Here is a 15,399-nt window from a genome sequence, read left to right on the forward strand (position 1 = left end):
TATGCCTGCAAGTCGCGTCGCGGTCGCGGCCCGCTATATAGGCATATCATAGGCTATAGCTAGTTCTTACAAACTTTTTCTGTTAGCTTAGCTCGCTACCACCACTGAGCGTTTACTTATTTCCTGTTATTGTGATTTAACTTCTTGATTTTAGGTAGCTGAATTCAATATCCTTCTACAACCTGCAATCCAAATAACATTTTGACTTTTACAGGAGAGTAAAAAAACAATCATTTCTTTTCTCGTTTCCGTGCGGAAAGTATCAACTTTCGACACGCTGTGCTATTAGTACCTACATTGTGCAACGAGGGGGGTAAGTGAGATTTTGTAAAGGAGGAGTTTACAGTATTCTTACCCCCGGAGTTACACACAATGGTTTTCGTTACACTTGTGATGAAAAACTAAATTTTCAGGGAAATAATTATAAAATACGGTGACATTTCAAATATTCGTCCGCCATATTGTCATTTCTTGACAGGTTAGGCATCTAAGGCACAGACCTTCGGCATTCAGCCACGATTGAAAATTTTGTGTAAAAATATTTTAAACGGCTATTAAATTAATCCAATTAAATATTATAAACAAAAATACTAAATTATAATTGTCAGTATTTTAGAAGTAAAACTCCCTTACACACCCTTATACTTTAAACAATAGTAGATTGTGTCACAAGGGAGCAAAATGACATATTTACGGCGAGGGCGTACAATTGAATCCTAAACGAAGCGAAGGATTCTATAATAGAATCCTGAGCGTAGCGAGGGATTCTAACATAGAATCCTGAGCGTAGTGAGGGATTCAAGTGTTAACGCCCAAGGTGAAAATAATTTTGCTACCATGTGACACATACTGCTTTTCACATCACCTATGAGGAAATTACATACATATATTAGGTTTCAAAACATTATTATTTTAAGCAAAGATCGATACGGACAAAGTGCCAAAAATATGTATACACGACCTTAGTATAGGGATCTACATGCTTCTGGCACTTTGTCCGTAATTCCGTATCGAAATTTTCTGACGTGACTGTACTGACCAATTAAAAGTTAACAGCTCATAATTATGTACCTAATATCTTTTCAAAAACAGCAGCAAACAACTAAAATTATACAATGAAAATCAAGTACATTATTTTTGTAGATTTTTCTGGTAACAAATTAGCTCTTACCACTTTGAACCAAATCTTCGGAAGAACACTATGAAGACTGATATCACTTATATTTATTATTATAAAGTTATTGATTTAAACTAAGTATTTACAAATTTATACACAATACAGAATCGCATAATGCTTTGTGAAATATTTCTACAAAACTTTTCAAATATAAACTTTTTAAATTGCATAGACAAGTATGGCTGCGTGTTGCGTTTAAGGAGACCTAAAATTTCAAAATAAAAATTAAATTATTAAACGAATGTTTTTTTACGTTTCTTTGTAAATATTACGCTAATTAATTAATTTACTTAATTTAAATATGCTATTAATTAATTTAAAAACAATTACAACAAATTAATAAAGAAATTGTAATCGATTATATGCATACGAATTTCATATGTTTTTGTGTCAATATTTCATACTGGCAACAAAATGTCCTTGAACAGAAAAGTGCCACTTTGATCCCTCCTAGCAGGGAAGAAAAGTTCCCTTTTCGAATAGGTGATGTGAAAAGTATTTTACTTATAACTTACTTGGTTCGTACTTCGTATGAATTAGTGACATATCTAATTAAAAAAAGAAAGCTATAACTCCCGCGGGAACAATATAGGCCTTTTGTTTTCCCTTCAGTACACCTGCATGAAATAAGATCTTTTCGAGCAAGTGTGATGAAAAACAAATTTGTCGCTCTCCGGCTTCGTTGATTAGAAAAAAAGAAAGCCTCAGGTTAGATAAAATTATCATAACAAAGAAACATGTGACATGAGATATTTCTTACGTTGATGTAATTATACAGTTTTATTAATGGTCCGTTTTTTATTTATGAGTCAGATTTTGATTAAAATAGGTATGTTTGAAGAGCTCCTAATCCTGGTCGGAATGAATAAGAAACCCCAATTTGGGACAATAGTCTAGTCTACAAAACGTTCAAGGTGGTTAAAAATATAGTGTAAGCTGTTCGCATTAAAAAACCGCAAATCGATGTACAGGTTAGCCGTTTGGTACACGTATACTAGAGGTCAAAACAAAATTATCGACCCGCAGTTCCTAAAAAAAAATCCCTTGGGAGGGGAGTGCTGAAACTTTTTTTTGTATAAAAAATCTTTTTTTTTTTGTATAAAAAATCTTTTTTTTTTTTATAAAAAAACTTTTTTTAAACCTATCGTATTCTTCTCTTATCTATCATACGAAAGGGCTTTTTGAAGCGATTCTGAAAATATATCACATCATTACATTTTAGCCATTATTCTTAAATTGAAACAAAAAGAATTTTCAAAACATACCAAGTTTGGGCTCCTCCAGATACGATATGGCTGATTTTTTTTTGTACAATATACCAAAAATGATACGTGATTTCCTCATATCTAACCCAAAAAAAGGAATTTTAAAAATAATTTTATTTAGTTTTTTTTTAAATACAAAGTGACACAGTTAGGTTTAAAGATCTTTATTTTCTCATAAGAATACATAATATTCACTTACACGAGAATTAATTGTTTTTTCACGCAAAATACATTTTATCGGTGAGCGCACACTTAACCTATAACAAATAACTTAATACTGTAGGTATTAACATATATGACTTAAACTAAAAGTATACAAATTAAACTAAATTAAACAAAAAACACTTTTTTTTGTTTTTTTTTTGTCGGGTATATCAATAACTTATAAACAGAACAATTAGCAATGGAATGCGAGCGTAGTTGCTACGGCCCGGACCGGCCGTTCTACTTCAATACCTATTTTACGAGACTTATGGAACTGTACTGCAGATACGGTACATATTAATCATACAAGGATACGTAATATCCATATATCCAACGGGAAATACCTCTTTAACCCTTTAACTTGACCCCAAACTTGGTATGTTTTGAAAATTCTATTTGTTTTAATTTACAAAAAAAATTGGCTAAAATGTAATGATTTGGTATACTTTTAGAATCGCCTCAAAAAGCCCTTTCGTATGATACCACACACGATAGGTTTTTGAAAAAAAAAAATGTTTTTTCCATACAAAAAAAAATGTTGTAGCACACCCTTCCTAAGGGATTTTTTTAGGAACTGCGGGTCAAAAATTTTGTTTTGACCTCAGTATGCGTGTGCCAAACGGCTAACTTGTACATCCATTTGCGGTTTTTCTTTGAAATTGGGCTTGTACGGCTGCCACTAATAGAGATAGTAACTCCTAAAAATACGTATGATACCTCATTAGATTCGGAATGATGTCTAGAAAAATGTATTCGAAGCATTCCCACATAAAAAAAGTTCAAAAGCTATTAACAAAAAACAGCAAAAAATCACGTTTGTTGTTTGGGGAGCCCCACTTAAATATTTATTTTATTCTGTTTTTAGTATTTCTTCTTATAGCGGCAACAGAAATACATCATCTGTAAAAATTGCAACTGTCTAGCTATCACGGTTCATGAGATACAGCCTGGTGACAGACTGACAGATAGATTGACAGACAGTCAGACAGACAGACAGATATTATTTTAAAGGTATTAAATATTCTTTTAAAAATTAGAAAAAAATATGGTGCATTTAAAACATATCATGGAATATACTACGGTTATAAGTTTATAGTATGTAAAGTTATTTTTTCAACAAGTTAGGCAATTATTAAGTAACCACATTTTTCTCGAACTTTCGTCTTTGTTGTAAATAAAAAAAAAAGAAAATAATTGGCGTAAAAAGTATTTCGCCTCGTGGAGCCCTTTTCATATACATAATAAGATCACGTCATAAACGATTTAATAAAAGTAATACTTGATTTAAAATAAATTTTAGAATAATAGTGAAAATTGTAAAATATAAAACAATATTTTAACCAAAGTATTACTAAATCTTTTTACAATCAAATGTATGAATACGTACTTAGAACTGATACTTTTCTAAATAACGAATAAATGGACTAAATTGTGTAATTAATTTTTAGTGCAAATCACCACAATTTGCTTCTAAAGAGCAAATCAGTGACCAAAAATTATATATGATTTTAATGTTTCGTTCATATATTCAGATTTGTGTATGAAAATGTGAAACTATTATTTCTAAAATAAATTATTCTTCCCTAATTTACACAATAATTATACCAAATTTGATCTCATAGCAACAGATATGTAGAAATAGAGGCAAACTGGACCGCAGAAGCCGACTTTTCCCCTCCCTTTTTCGCGGGTTACCAGGACTTAATCTCGTAGTTAGTGCGTCAGCTCAGCTTTGTATGAACCAAGGAATAATAAATAGTGTTAAACGCTATCCCCTGAGGCCAAAGTGCATACTCACTTTACTTACTTCGCCTACTAAGAGGCAAATCGCGACTTTGAAAAGGTTTATCGATCTTATCACATCACTAGATTATCGATATTTAATGTCGACTATTGCCCATCACTTTTCTGTCTGTGTACGTATTTAGAAACTTGACCCCGCCCCTAAAATTAGTGCGATAAGAACAACTGCAGCTTAGGCGAAAAATCCTGCGTAAAAATCTCAAAAATCGAGGTTTTGTACTCGACTGTTTCCTCCTCCAAAACTTAACCAATCGTAACCAAATTTGGAAATCTAAATGATTATGAAATTGTCTGTGTCGGCCTGTTTTGATTTTTTGGCTAATTGATACCAGTTTTGAATACCACGCCTCTCATTGCGGCATAGTCAGTGAGGCCATTTTTGGCCATGTGTGAAGGGCTCTAGCGCCTTAAAAAACAAAAATATCAAAAAAAGCAAAACACACCGACACAGATATTGACAATATTAATCTGTGTTGAAAAAATCATTGCTCTAGCTTCAAAAACCACGGAGGAAACAGTCGAGTACGTTTGTATGGAGAAATGACCACTCCTGTTGGCTCTTAACGCTTAGATCTACTCGTAGTCTCGTACTAACAGCAGCTTCACAAATATTCTCCGTTGCATATTCCGCTGAATTACAACCAATGCTGTTGGTTTATTCCTGCACGTCTCCGCCTCAGTGAAAAGACAGCCGAACTGACCATCGCTGGACCATGTAGGATCTCTACAATAAGGCGCACGAATTGTGGACGATGGTACGCTCCGAGCGACACTGGCTTCCGATACGTACCGGCTTCCGACACGTCGGAAGGGAGGAGCCCCAGCGATATCTTTACCGTACAAATCGTTGTGCCATTTTTTGCAGGGGAAAACGTGCAAACAGTCGCACTTCTTACTCACATAAAAAATCCAATATGTAAAATGACGAAACAAATACACGATGGCAAAAAAATAACTGCATTTCCGTTGCCGCGATTACGTGGTTGGTCTATGATCCCAAAACCTCCCTCCCAACGGGAATGCACATATTTTTTGGCCACCCGTATAGAAAATGACACACGTCAAAGACAAATCTTGCACACTTCGATCTCTTTTTGTATTCGGATCTTCGGATGAGTCACAACTCACAACACGCACCGCGCTAGTTGTGTGCAGAGGGGAAATAGTGCGAATGCTGACTCCCTTCCCGGTGTTGCTCGAAGATGGTACAGTCGAAGGCAAAAATATCGATCCAGACAAACGGCTCAAAAATATGTGAACACGACTTTATTGTCTAAGGTGTAAGAGCGTACACATATTTTTGAAACTTTGGGAATGTATATATATTTATGCCCTTGACTGTACGCAATCAAACCCAATGATGACAAACCCATTTTTCTCAACACCTGTAGCTGTACTAGTTGTATGTTTGAACTTTGACGTTCATAGTTAACACATTTTACTAGTTATTTTCAACCGTAGCGTAGAGTATTTAAGGTTGGATATTGAACGTACATTTTAGACAGCTGCCTACGATAACATGCGTGCGTTATGACAATTAAACTGTTATTCACCAGTGTGTGTCGTATTTGTTGACGAAGACACAATTCGACGTTGTTTTGTTCGCAGCTAGTGACATTGCCCACTTTGTTTCTTGAATTCATAATATCCATCACAAGCTTTGCTTCAATAACGGATGAGAGAACATTATAATCTAACATAATAAAGTTTATCAAACATTTTGCTTATTAATGCCTTATTTCTTGATTGTAATAAAGACGAAAACTATTTTCTGCATTATGCATAAGGTAAATGTCCGAGTGCTCGACGCGGTACCAGTACTTATATGGCATGGGCAATTGAGCACTCTATGTCAAAGTGACATGGCTTAAATTCGAATGAAGAAAAATCCTCAGTTCGAATTTAAGCCATGTCACTTTGACATAGAGTGCCCATGCCATCATATAATAGTACCGCGTCGAGCACTTGGACGTTTACGTGTATATAAAGTGCCGATTTGCAATTGGACTCTGGCCGATACCTACTTATTGCTCGGCGAATTTTCACTGTACATATTTCTCTAATCGACATAAATTTAATTCTGTTTGATATTTAAATTATTTAATACCTAAACTCTTTCCCTTGAATACCTAAACTCATTTGCAAAATTGGAAATTTGGAAAGAGTAAACTGACAGTTACGGACGTGTATTTATGACTTAAAGTTTCTTTTATTGATATCATGCCTTCTAAATCTTGTTTTACTGTTAATAAACTTTTTTTAAGCCGAAAAACATAATATTTTTACCCACAGACACAGATTTGTTAAATTGTTACATGTATTTATAAAATCTAATATCAAAAGCAGCCCGGAAAGGTACACTACACAATGATAATATAGGGGAATTTTCTATGAAAAGGGACCTTATTGTCGATGGCGCTTACGCCGCACAGCGTCACGCGGCATTATATTTATATCGGAGCATCGTTTATAATGACGTAAGCGTCATCGACAATAAGGTCCCTTTTATAGAAAATACCACATATTATTATACCGCGCTCTGCTCAGCAAACAGCGTAAGATTGTACAAACAAGTGCGGATTTTTAGCGGTTTCGTATTTACTTAGGTCCCGTGTCAGATTTTGCTTTTTATTTCAAGTGCCGGTCTAAGCCGGATCCGGTTGGATGAGGTCCGGAAAACCGGACACGTACAGTCACGTACTTTTGTTAAGCCATTTAGGGGTTTCTTTACATTGGACAATTCATAGCGTGAGTATTGAACAACCAAAACGGATTAAACGCTAAATAACTCGGACCTCGAGTATTTAAAAACCCTGACGGAATCGCGATCTGTATCCTTACCACGAGTTTGAACTCACAATGCATTTCCCTCTTACTGTCATTGGTGCAAGCGAGATGCACGGCGTTTGAGTTATCTACCTAAAAGTGATATACCTAAGCATGACTGACCTACGTAAAATAGTTCACAATTTCAGTTGTAGTTACACCAAAATCCACGTTATCCACGACATCATTAATGTCAAATTTCTATGAAAATATGACGTTTCATAGTCGGTGCAATTAGCTTAGACGGACTCTCAGTGTGCTGATGTCCAGGGCAACCCGAAAACCAACCAAGAGAGTTTGAAAACACCTATATCGGCTGTACACACTCGTCGAGAGCCTCTCGCCGAGAGTCTCGGCACCGTTCCGATCGGATCGAAGCAGCACGACTGCCACAACAAACGTGACTTTTTTGCCGTTTTTTGCATAATGGTACGGAATCCTTTGTGCGCGAGTCCGACTTGCACTTGGCCGGTTTTTCAGGTTACGTAGTCAACAAGTTATCCTTAAATCCTTATAGTTTTACCATTTTCTTTACGTCTAATCTGTTCCCGGTACATTATAATCTAAGAAGAAATTCAAATGGTCCAATCCACGCTGGGCTAGAGTTGTAGTTGTGGCTATACCCCAAACCCTGTAAGTAGGAGGGCTAGCCTACCTATGCCTAGTACTCCTAGTAGTGATGATCTGCAGATGATAAAAATATCACATACAAATTAAACTAATATAGGTACAATTGTTTTGTTGCAGCTCGAGAGCGTTTCAACTCCACATCATCCACAGACGACAACGAGAGCGGCACCGACGGCGAGGCCGACCGCTCGCGTCGCGCCAGCGTTGTCCTAGGTAAAAACACACTGGTTTCATCTGAGATCTTTACTAGCCCGTCTTACTAGAAGTCCCAGTGTCCTATAATGGGACAACTGAGACTTTCATACCAGTAGAACCGAGAGAAGTGTCTTCGGGTCAATTATAGAAGTGCACTTTTATTTATTTGCAAGTGCCGTGGTTATTGGACGATGCTTATCTTGAGTACCTACTCTTTAACCATCAATGTTTATGAAAACAGGAAGGAACGTTGGTCATATAAAGCCAGGGATACACTAGAGCAGCGGATCTTAAACTTTTTTGGTGGCGGAACCCTTTTGGAAAGCGAAATATATGACGGAGCCCCAACTTAAAAAATGTCTTTTGTCACCATTGAACCGTGAACCAGACATAGAAGAGCTGGTTAATGATGTTTTTTCTCGCGAAGGGCTACAGAGGCCTTGCGGAGCCCTAGGGGTCCGCGGAGCACACTTTGAGAATGGCTGCACTAGAGGACAATTGTCCCACGACACATTGTGTCACCAGAAACGTCGGGTAAAGTGGCGCGATATGTCTGGCAACAAGTGCCGTGGGACATTTGTTCCCTACTGTATCCCTCCCTGGCTTAAAACCAGTACAATTGTCAAGTTCAAACATAAAATGGATCGACCTGGGGGTTAAGGAGTTAGAGGGATTTAAATGTAAGGGATTTTTGAGTCGAACTACTAATATTTTTACCCAAAAGTCCCATTACCGTACTTACCAATGAAAATAATATTATATGTTTGTCCAGGTCAACCCGGCCCGCCGCCCGGCATCGTCTCCATTCGCAAGCGACGCGGCAACCTGCCCAAACACTCCGTCAAGATATTAAAGCGATGGCTATACGATCACAGATACAATGCGTACCCGAGCGACGCCGAGAAACTGACTCTCAGTCAAGAAGCCAGTCTCACTGTGCTCCAAGTAAGTTTGTAAATGCCTGCCCAAACACTCCGTCAAGATATTAAAGCGATGGTTGTATGTACAATCACAGATACAACGCGTCTTAGTCAAAAAGCCAATCTCACTGTACTCCAAGTACGTTTGTTATTGTGTTGTGGGACTCCTGACTTGACCAACATATTAAAACACCACGTCAAGATCCTGAAGTTGATGCGGTACTAACAATACGACCAAAGGAAGATCCAACGCGCACCCAAGTCTTGCTGTATCTACAGATATACACATTGTGACGCTCTGCGTACTTGCGTAACTTACAGCGTGAACAGGGGATCGATCACCATTAGGCAGTTGTCACAATTTTTATTGTTAAATTTGAACGAGGTATTTAAGTGTATCCAGGATAAAGCAAAGTTTTACAGACCATGGAGAATCCCTTTAATCTTAAAAAAAAAACTATTCTCATGTTTGTTTTCTTGTCAGGTATGCAACTGGTTCATAAACGCCCGCCGCCGCATCTTGCCAGAGATGATACGACGCGAAGGTCACGACCCTCTCCACTACACTATATCACGTCGTGGCAAAAAGCAACCAGGAACACCCACTGCCGGCTCCTCTGGGCAACAGGTGGCCTGGGACACTGTCGAACTGGAGGTAATAATTACATGCTTGCAATACATAAAGGCTTGTTCACACTCCAGTGAGGCGCGGCACGGAGTCGATCTGCTCGACTAGGCAGGGCAGGGGTTTTAACCTATAAATCGCGATTCATTTCACTACGGAGTTAGACGTGAGAAACAAGTACACACCTGGCTTTGTTAGCACCAACAAACTTAGTATAAAGGATTTGCCACACTGGATAAGTTGCCGCTGCCCGCAGAACGCATCCAGTGTGGCAAATGCTTTAGGTTATACGGAGTTGAGACGCTATTCACTCTCCGGATTAATATCATCTTTAAAAGCCTTAAACCTGTTGTTATCTTGACTACGGTTTATTGATTTCCTTCGTCGTTAACTTGTTTAGACCTAATTAGTGCACAATACCGTTAACTGTCTCCAAACGAATACAGTGGGCGGAACAGTTGAATAGAAGATTCATAAACTTTTAACTCGACAGATCCAGAACGAGGGCAACCCCCGTGAAGGAGAATACGCCGAGGGTGACGGACTTCTCGTCTACCGTAGCGACGGTGAATTGGGAGAGGAAGGATATTCGTCATCCGCTGTTAGCGAGGAGGAGGTCAAATACGATCCCTCTGTGTGGCAGAGCGTCATACGTTACGGGCCGGAGGACACACACCCGGCTACTAGAGGGTGAGTCTTCTTATAAAGCGTTAATCGTCATCCACTGTTAGCGAGGAGGAGGTCAAATACGATCCCTCTGTGTGGCAGAGCGTCATACGTTACGGGCCGGAGGACGCACACCCGGCTACTAGAGGGTGAGTCGTCTTATAAAGCGTTAATCGTCATCCACTGTTAGCGAGGAGGAGGTCAAATACGATCCCTCTGTGTGGCAGAGCGTCATACGTTACGGGCCGGAGGACGCACACCCGGCTACTAGAAGGTGAGTCGTCTTATAAAGCGTTAATCGTCATCCACTGTTAGCGAGGAGGAGGTCAAATACGATCCCTCTGTGTGGCAGAGCGTCATACGTTACGGGCCGGAGGACGCACACCCGGCTACTAGAGGGTGAGTCGTCTTATAAAGCGTTAATCGTCATCCACTGTTAGCGAGGATGAGGTCAAATACGATCCCTCTGTGTGGCAGAGAGTAATACGTTACGGGCCGGAGGACGCACACCCGGCTACTAGAGGGTGAGTCGTCTTATAAAGCGTTAATCGTCATCCACTGTTAGCGAGGAGGAGGTCAAATACGATCCCTCTGTGTGGCAGAGCGTCATACGTTACGGGCCGGAGGACGCACACCCGGCTACTAGAGGGTGAGTCTTCTTATAAAGCGTTAATCGTCATCCACTGTTAGCGAGGAGGAAGTCAAATACGATCCCTCTGTGTGGCAGAGCGTCATACGTTACGGGCCGGAGGACGCACACCCGGCTACTAGAGGGTGAGTTGTCTTATAAAGCGTTAATCGTCATCCACTGTTAGCGAGGAGGAGGTCAAATACGATCCTTCTGTGTGGCAGAGCGTCATATGTTACGGGCCGGAGGACGCACACCCGGCTACTAGAGGGTGAGTCGTCTTATAAAGCGTTAATCGTCATCCACTGTTAGCGAGGAGGAGGTCAAATACGATCCCTCTGTGTGGCAGAGAGTCATACGTTACGGGCCGGAGGACGCACACCCGGCTACTAGAGGGTGAGTCGTCTTATAAAGCGTTAATCGTCATCCACTGTTAGCGAGGAGGAGGTCAAATACGATCCCTCTGTGTGGCAGAGAGTAATACGTTACGGGCCGGAGGACGCACACCCGGCTACTAGAGGGTGAGTCGTCTTATAAAGCGTTAATCGTCATCCACTGTTAGCGAGGAGGAGGTCAAATACGATCCCTCTGTGTGGCAGAGAGTAATACGTTACGGGCCGGAGGACGCACACCCGGCTACTAGAGGGTGAGTCGTCTTATAAAGCGTTAATCGTCATCCACTGTTAGCGAGGAGGAGGTCAAATACGATCCCTCTGTGTGGCAGAGAGTCATACGTTACGGGCCGGAGGACGCACACCCGGCTACTAGAGGGTGGTTCGTCTTATAAAGCGTTAATCGTCATCCACTGTTAGCGAGGAGGAGGTCAAATACGATCCCTCTGTGTGGCAGAGAGTCATACGTTACGGGCCGGAGGACGCACACCCGGCTACTAGAGGGTGAGTCGTCTTATAAAGCGTTAATCGTCATCCACTGTTAGCGAGGAGGAGGTCAAATACGATCCCTCTGTGTGGCAGAGCGTCATATGTTACGGGCCGGAGGACGCACACCCGGCTACTAGAGGGTGAGTCGCCTTATAAAGCGTTAATCGTCATCCACTGTTAGCGAGGAGGAGGTCAAATACGATCCCTCTGTGTGGCAGAGCGTCATACGTTACGGGCCGGAGGACGCACACCCGGCTACTAGAGGGTGAGTCGTCTTATAAAGCGTTAATCGTCATCCACTGTTAGCGAGGAGGAGGTCAAATACGATCCCTCTGTGTGGCAGAGCGTCATACGTTACGGGCCGGAGGACGCACACCCGGCTACTAGAAGGTGAGTCGTCTTATAAAGCGTTAATCGTCATCCACTGTTAGCGAGGAGGAGGTCAAATACGATCCCTCTGTGTGGCAGAGCGTCATACGTTACGGGCCGGAGGACGCACACCCGGCTACTAGAGGGTGAGTCGTCTTATAAAGCGTTAATCGTCATCCACTGTTAGCGAGGAGGAGGTCAAATACGATCCCTCTGTGTGGCAGAGCGTCATATGTTACGGGCCGGAGGACGCACACCCGGCTACTAGAGGGTGAGTCGCCTTATAAAGCGTTAATCGTCATCCACTGTTAGCGAGGAGGAGGTCAAATACGATCCCTCTGTGTGGCAGAGAGTAATACGTTACGGGCCGGAGGACGCACACCCGGCTACTAGAGGGTGAGTCGTCTTATAAAGCGTAATCGTCATCCACTGTTAGCAAGGAGGAGGTCAAATACGATCCCTCTGTGTGGCAGAGAGTAATACGTTACGGGCCGGAGGACGCACACCCGGCTACTAGAGGGTGAGTCGTCTTATAAAGCGTAATCGTCATCCACTGTTAGCAAGGAGGAGGTCAAATACGATCCCTCTGTGTGGCAGAGAGTAATACGTTACGGGCCGGAGGACGCACACCCGGCTACTAGAGGGTGAGTCGTCTTATAAAGCGTAATCGTCATCCACTGTTAGCAAGGAGGAGGTCAAATACGATCCCTCTGTGTGGCAGAGCGTCATGAGTTGAAATTTTCACAGATGATGTATTTCTGTTGCCGCTATAACAACAAATACTAAGAACAGAATAATATGGGCTCCCATACAACAAACGTGATTTTTTTGCTGTTTTTTTCCGTAATGGTACGGAACCCTTCGTGCGCGAGTCTGACTCGCACTTGGCCGGTTTTTAGCAAATCGTCTCCTATTAGCAATTTGTCGTCTATCGTCGGTTAGGCCTTTTTGTTACTACCTGTGAGTATGCGATTCTTCCTAGTAGAAGTCCTATTAAGTTTCTCTAAAGCCCGACCTGAAATATATAATCATTGTCAAGAGGGCGCCGCTATTCTCATGTATGTGGTGATAGTTCAGTTTAGTATGACAAATTTAGTTTCAACGAAATTCCGCAATATGGCGCGTGATCGTATATTACTGGTTTACTGGTCAGGCTTTACATATGTTTTTGTTTTGTTTCCCTCAGCACTGCAGCTGTGGTGACCGTGACGACATCAGAGGAGGAGGAGCAGGCGGCGGAGGCGGCGCGTGCGAGCGGGACGAGTGCAGGGGGCGGGGGCGGCGGGGGCGGGGCGGGAGGCTGGCACCCGCAGCTCGCGCACCTGCCGCAGCTGCCGCACCCGCTGCGCACGCGCAGGCTGCAGGTGATCACACTTCCACCGATCCACTATTAAGAGCCCTAAAGGCTCGGCCAAACACAAGGCGCGACGCAGCGCCGCGTCCGCGCCGCGTGATGCCTGTTCAAACAGGTCGCGCGCGGTTCGCGCCGGCCTCGCGCTCTCAACACGCCCTCATCGCGCGCGCGAACGCGGCCGTGCGGTGACTCGCGCCCGATACAGCAGCATGCGCGCGCGGAAGGTTTCTCATTCACGTCCGACTGTTCACATTCATGCCGGCGGGACGCAGTCTGTTTGACGTCGCTAACCTGTTAGCATGGGCGGCGCTGCGTCACGCCTTGTGTTTGGCCGAGCCTTAACTCATTCTCATCTATCCCCGCCTCATGACGGAGATCACGTGGGGCGGAGACAAATTGGGATAAACAAAAACCCCTAGACCCCGTATACGCGGCCGTAGGTCAATGATTTATTATTACTCAAAATACGTTGTAGGCGTTCCAAAATTGAAGGACTTGTGACAAATTGTACAAGTTGCCTTTACTAGCACCTGGGCAAGCGAGAAATGTGCACCTGCTAACGAGCTCCCACTCACCGAAAGAGAAAGAGACAAGCTCATGTTTAACAACGAGTATGACAAAGATGTGAAAATGAATTACAGATTTCTTCGTCGGTATAGAAATAAATATGGATGTCGTTTTGTCCTCCTTACGTAACAGTAAACCCTATAGTTATATAATATCATTGCCGTAAATTACTTGCAACTTACCTGTAACTTGCAAGTTCTCTTTATCTTTGCGTTTATTTATCCCAGTTGCACGATTAACTAATATTATATACATAATGTCATAATAATAAACATATTGTCACGTGGGAGTGGGACAGCTGTAAACAACCGAGTACTATTTATACTTTGATTTTACGGTCACCATAGACATAGTATATACAAGTAGTTATAGACGCGCCACCGAGCGACCGGGGGTAAGAGAAACAATATTCATATAAAATTTGGGCAGCAAATATTTTTTTCTCTTTCACTCTTATAAATTTTGGTATTTCGCCATCGCCTCCTACCTATGCTGCCACCCGGTCGGTGATAAGGACAAAGCATGGCACTATTTTCTCTTTCCTCTTATAGGAATCGCAATAAGACTATCTTTCTCTATCAACTTGACCGTAACGCTCATTTTCATTCCAGGTGGTCCCCAGCTCTTCAGAGGGCGAGCGAGACAAGTTCAAGTGTCTCTATCTGCTGGTTGAGACAGCCGTCGCGGTCCGCCAACGCGAGAAAGAGCAGGAAGAGGTACCTGTCTAGTGCGCAGGTACATTGCAATTTACACCTTATTTTATTTATTTTAAAGTCCAAATTATTCTTCAGTCATTCCCTCAATTCTGAGGATCGTGACATCACCGTCCTTCACCAAGAGCATGGCGTCATTTTTTATTGCATAGATTCAGTAATTTGGGCACACCATAACAACAACAGGCGGTTAGGGTTTTTCAAGGGGCAAAGTTGTTGTTTTCCCCTCATGCTAATATTGATACCCGAGCTAGTGAAAGATTCCAAATTCAAAATGTGATCTTGAGCGTTGCCAGGGTTTCAAGGCACGAGAGTTAAACAAACTTAGCTTAGAATAAAATACAAAAATGTTCACCACACTAACGCGAGTAAAATATTAACTGTAAAACATAACTACAAATCAAGGTCAAATAAACATAATTAAATTTATCTTATCTTATGGTTTCGGGGGCCCTTGCAGATACACTTCGACCCATATGGATCCTTTGTGCAGTTACCCCCTAGGAAAGATCCGTCAACTACTCAAGAGCTAATTAAATTTAATATGTATCTTTAAAAAACCGGACAAGTGCGAGT

The 15,399-nt window shown here is 41.6% G+C and overlaps 1 protein-coding gene across 1 annotated transcript in view; it reads left to right on the plus strand.

Moving 5' to 3' along the window:
• Positions 1-15,399, plus strand: part of LOC134749478 (iroquois-class homeodomain protein IRX-5-like) — a 40,763-nt gene that overhangs the window by 10,432 nt on the left and 14,932 nt on the right. Inside the window, exons 2-7 of the mRNA XM_063684416.1 lie at positions 8,023-8,118; positions 8,873-9,045; positions 9,505-9,675; positions 10,139-10,335; positions 13,376-13,553; positions 14,722-14,845. Coding sequence (XP_063540486.1) covers positions 8,023-8,118; positions 8,873-9,045; positions 9,505-9,675; positions 10,139-10,335; positions 13,376-13,553; positions 14,722-14,838 — 932 coding nt within the window. The 3' untranslated portion in view covers positions 14,839-14,845. The remainder of the gene's footprint in view (positions 1-8,022; positions 8,119-8,872; positions 9,046-9,504; positions 9,676-10,138; positions 10,336-13,375; positions 13,554-14,721; positions 14,846-15,399) is intronic.

This window comes from Cydia strobilella, chromosome 18, assembly GCF_947568885.1.
Source record: "Cydia strobilella chromosome 18, ilCydStro3.1, whole genome shotgun sequence".
NCBI classification, from domain to species: Eukaryota; Metazoa; Arthropoda; class Insecta; order Lepidoptera; family Tortricidae; genus Cydia; species Cydia strobilella.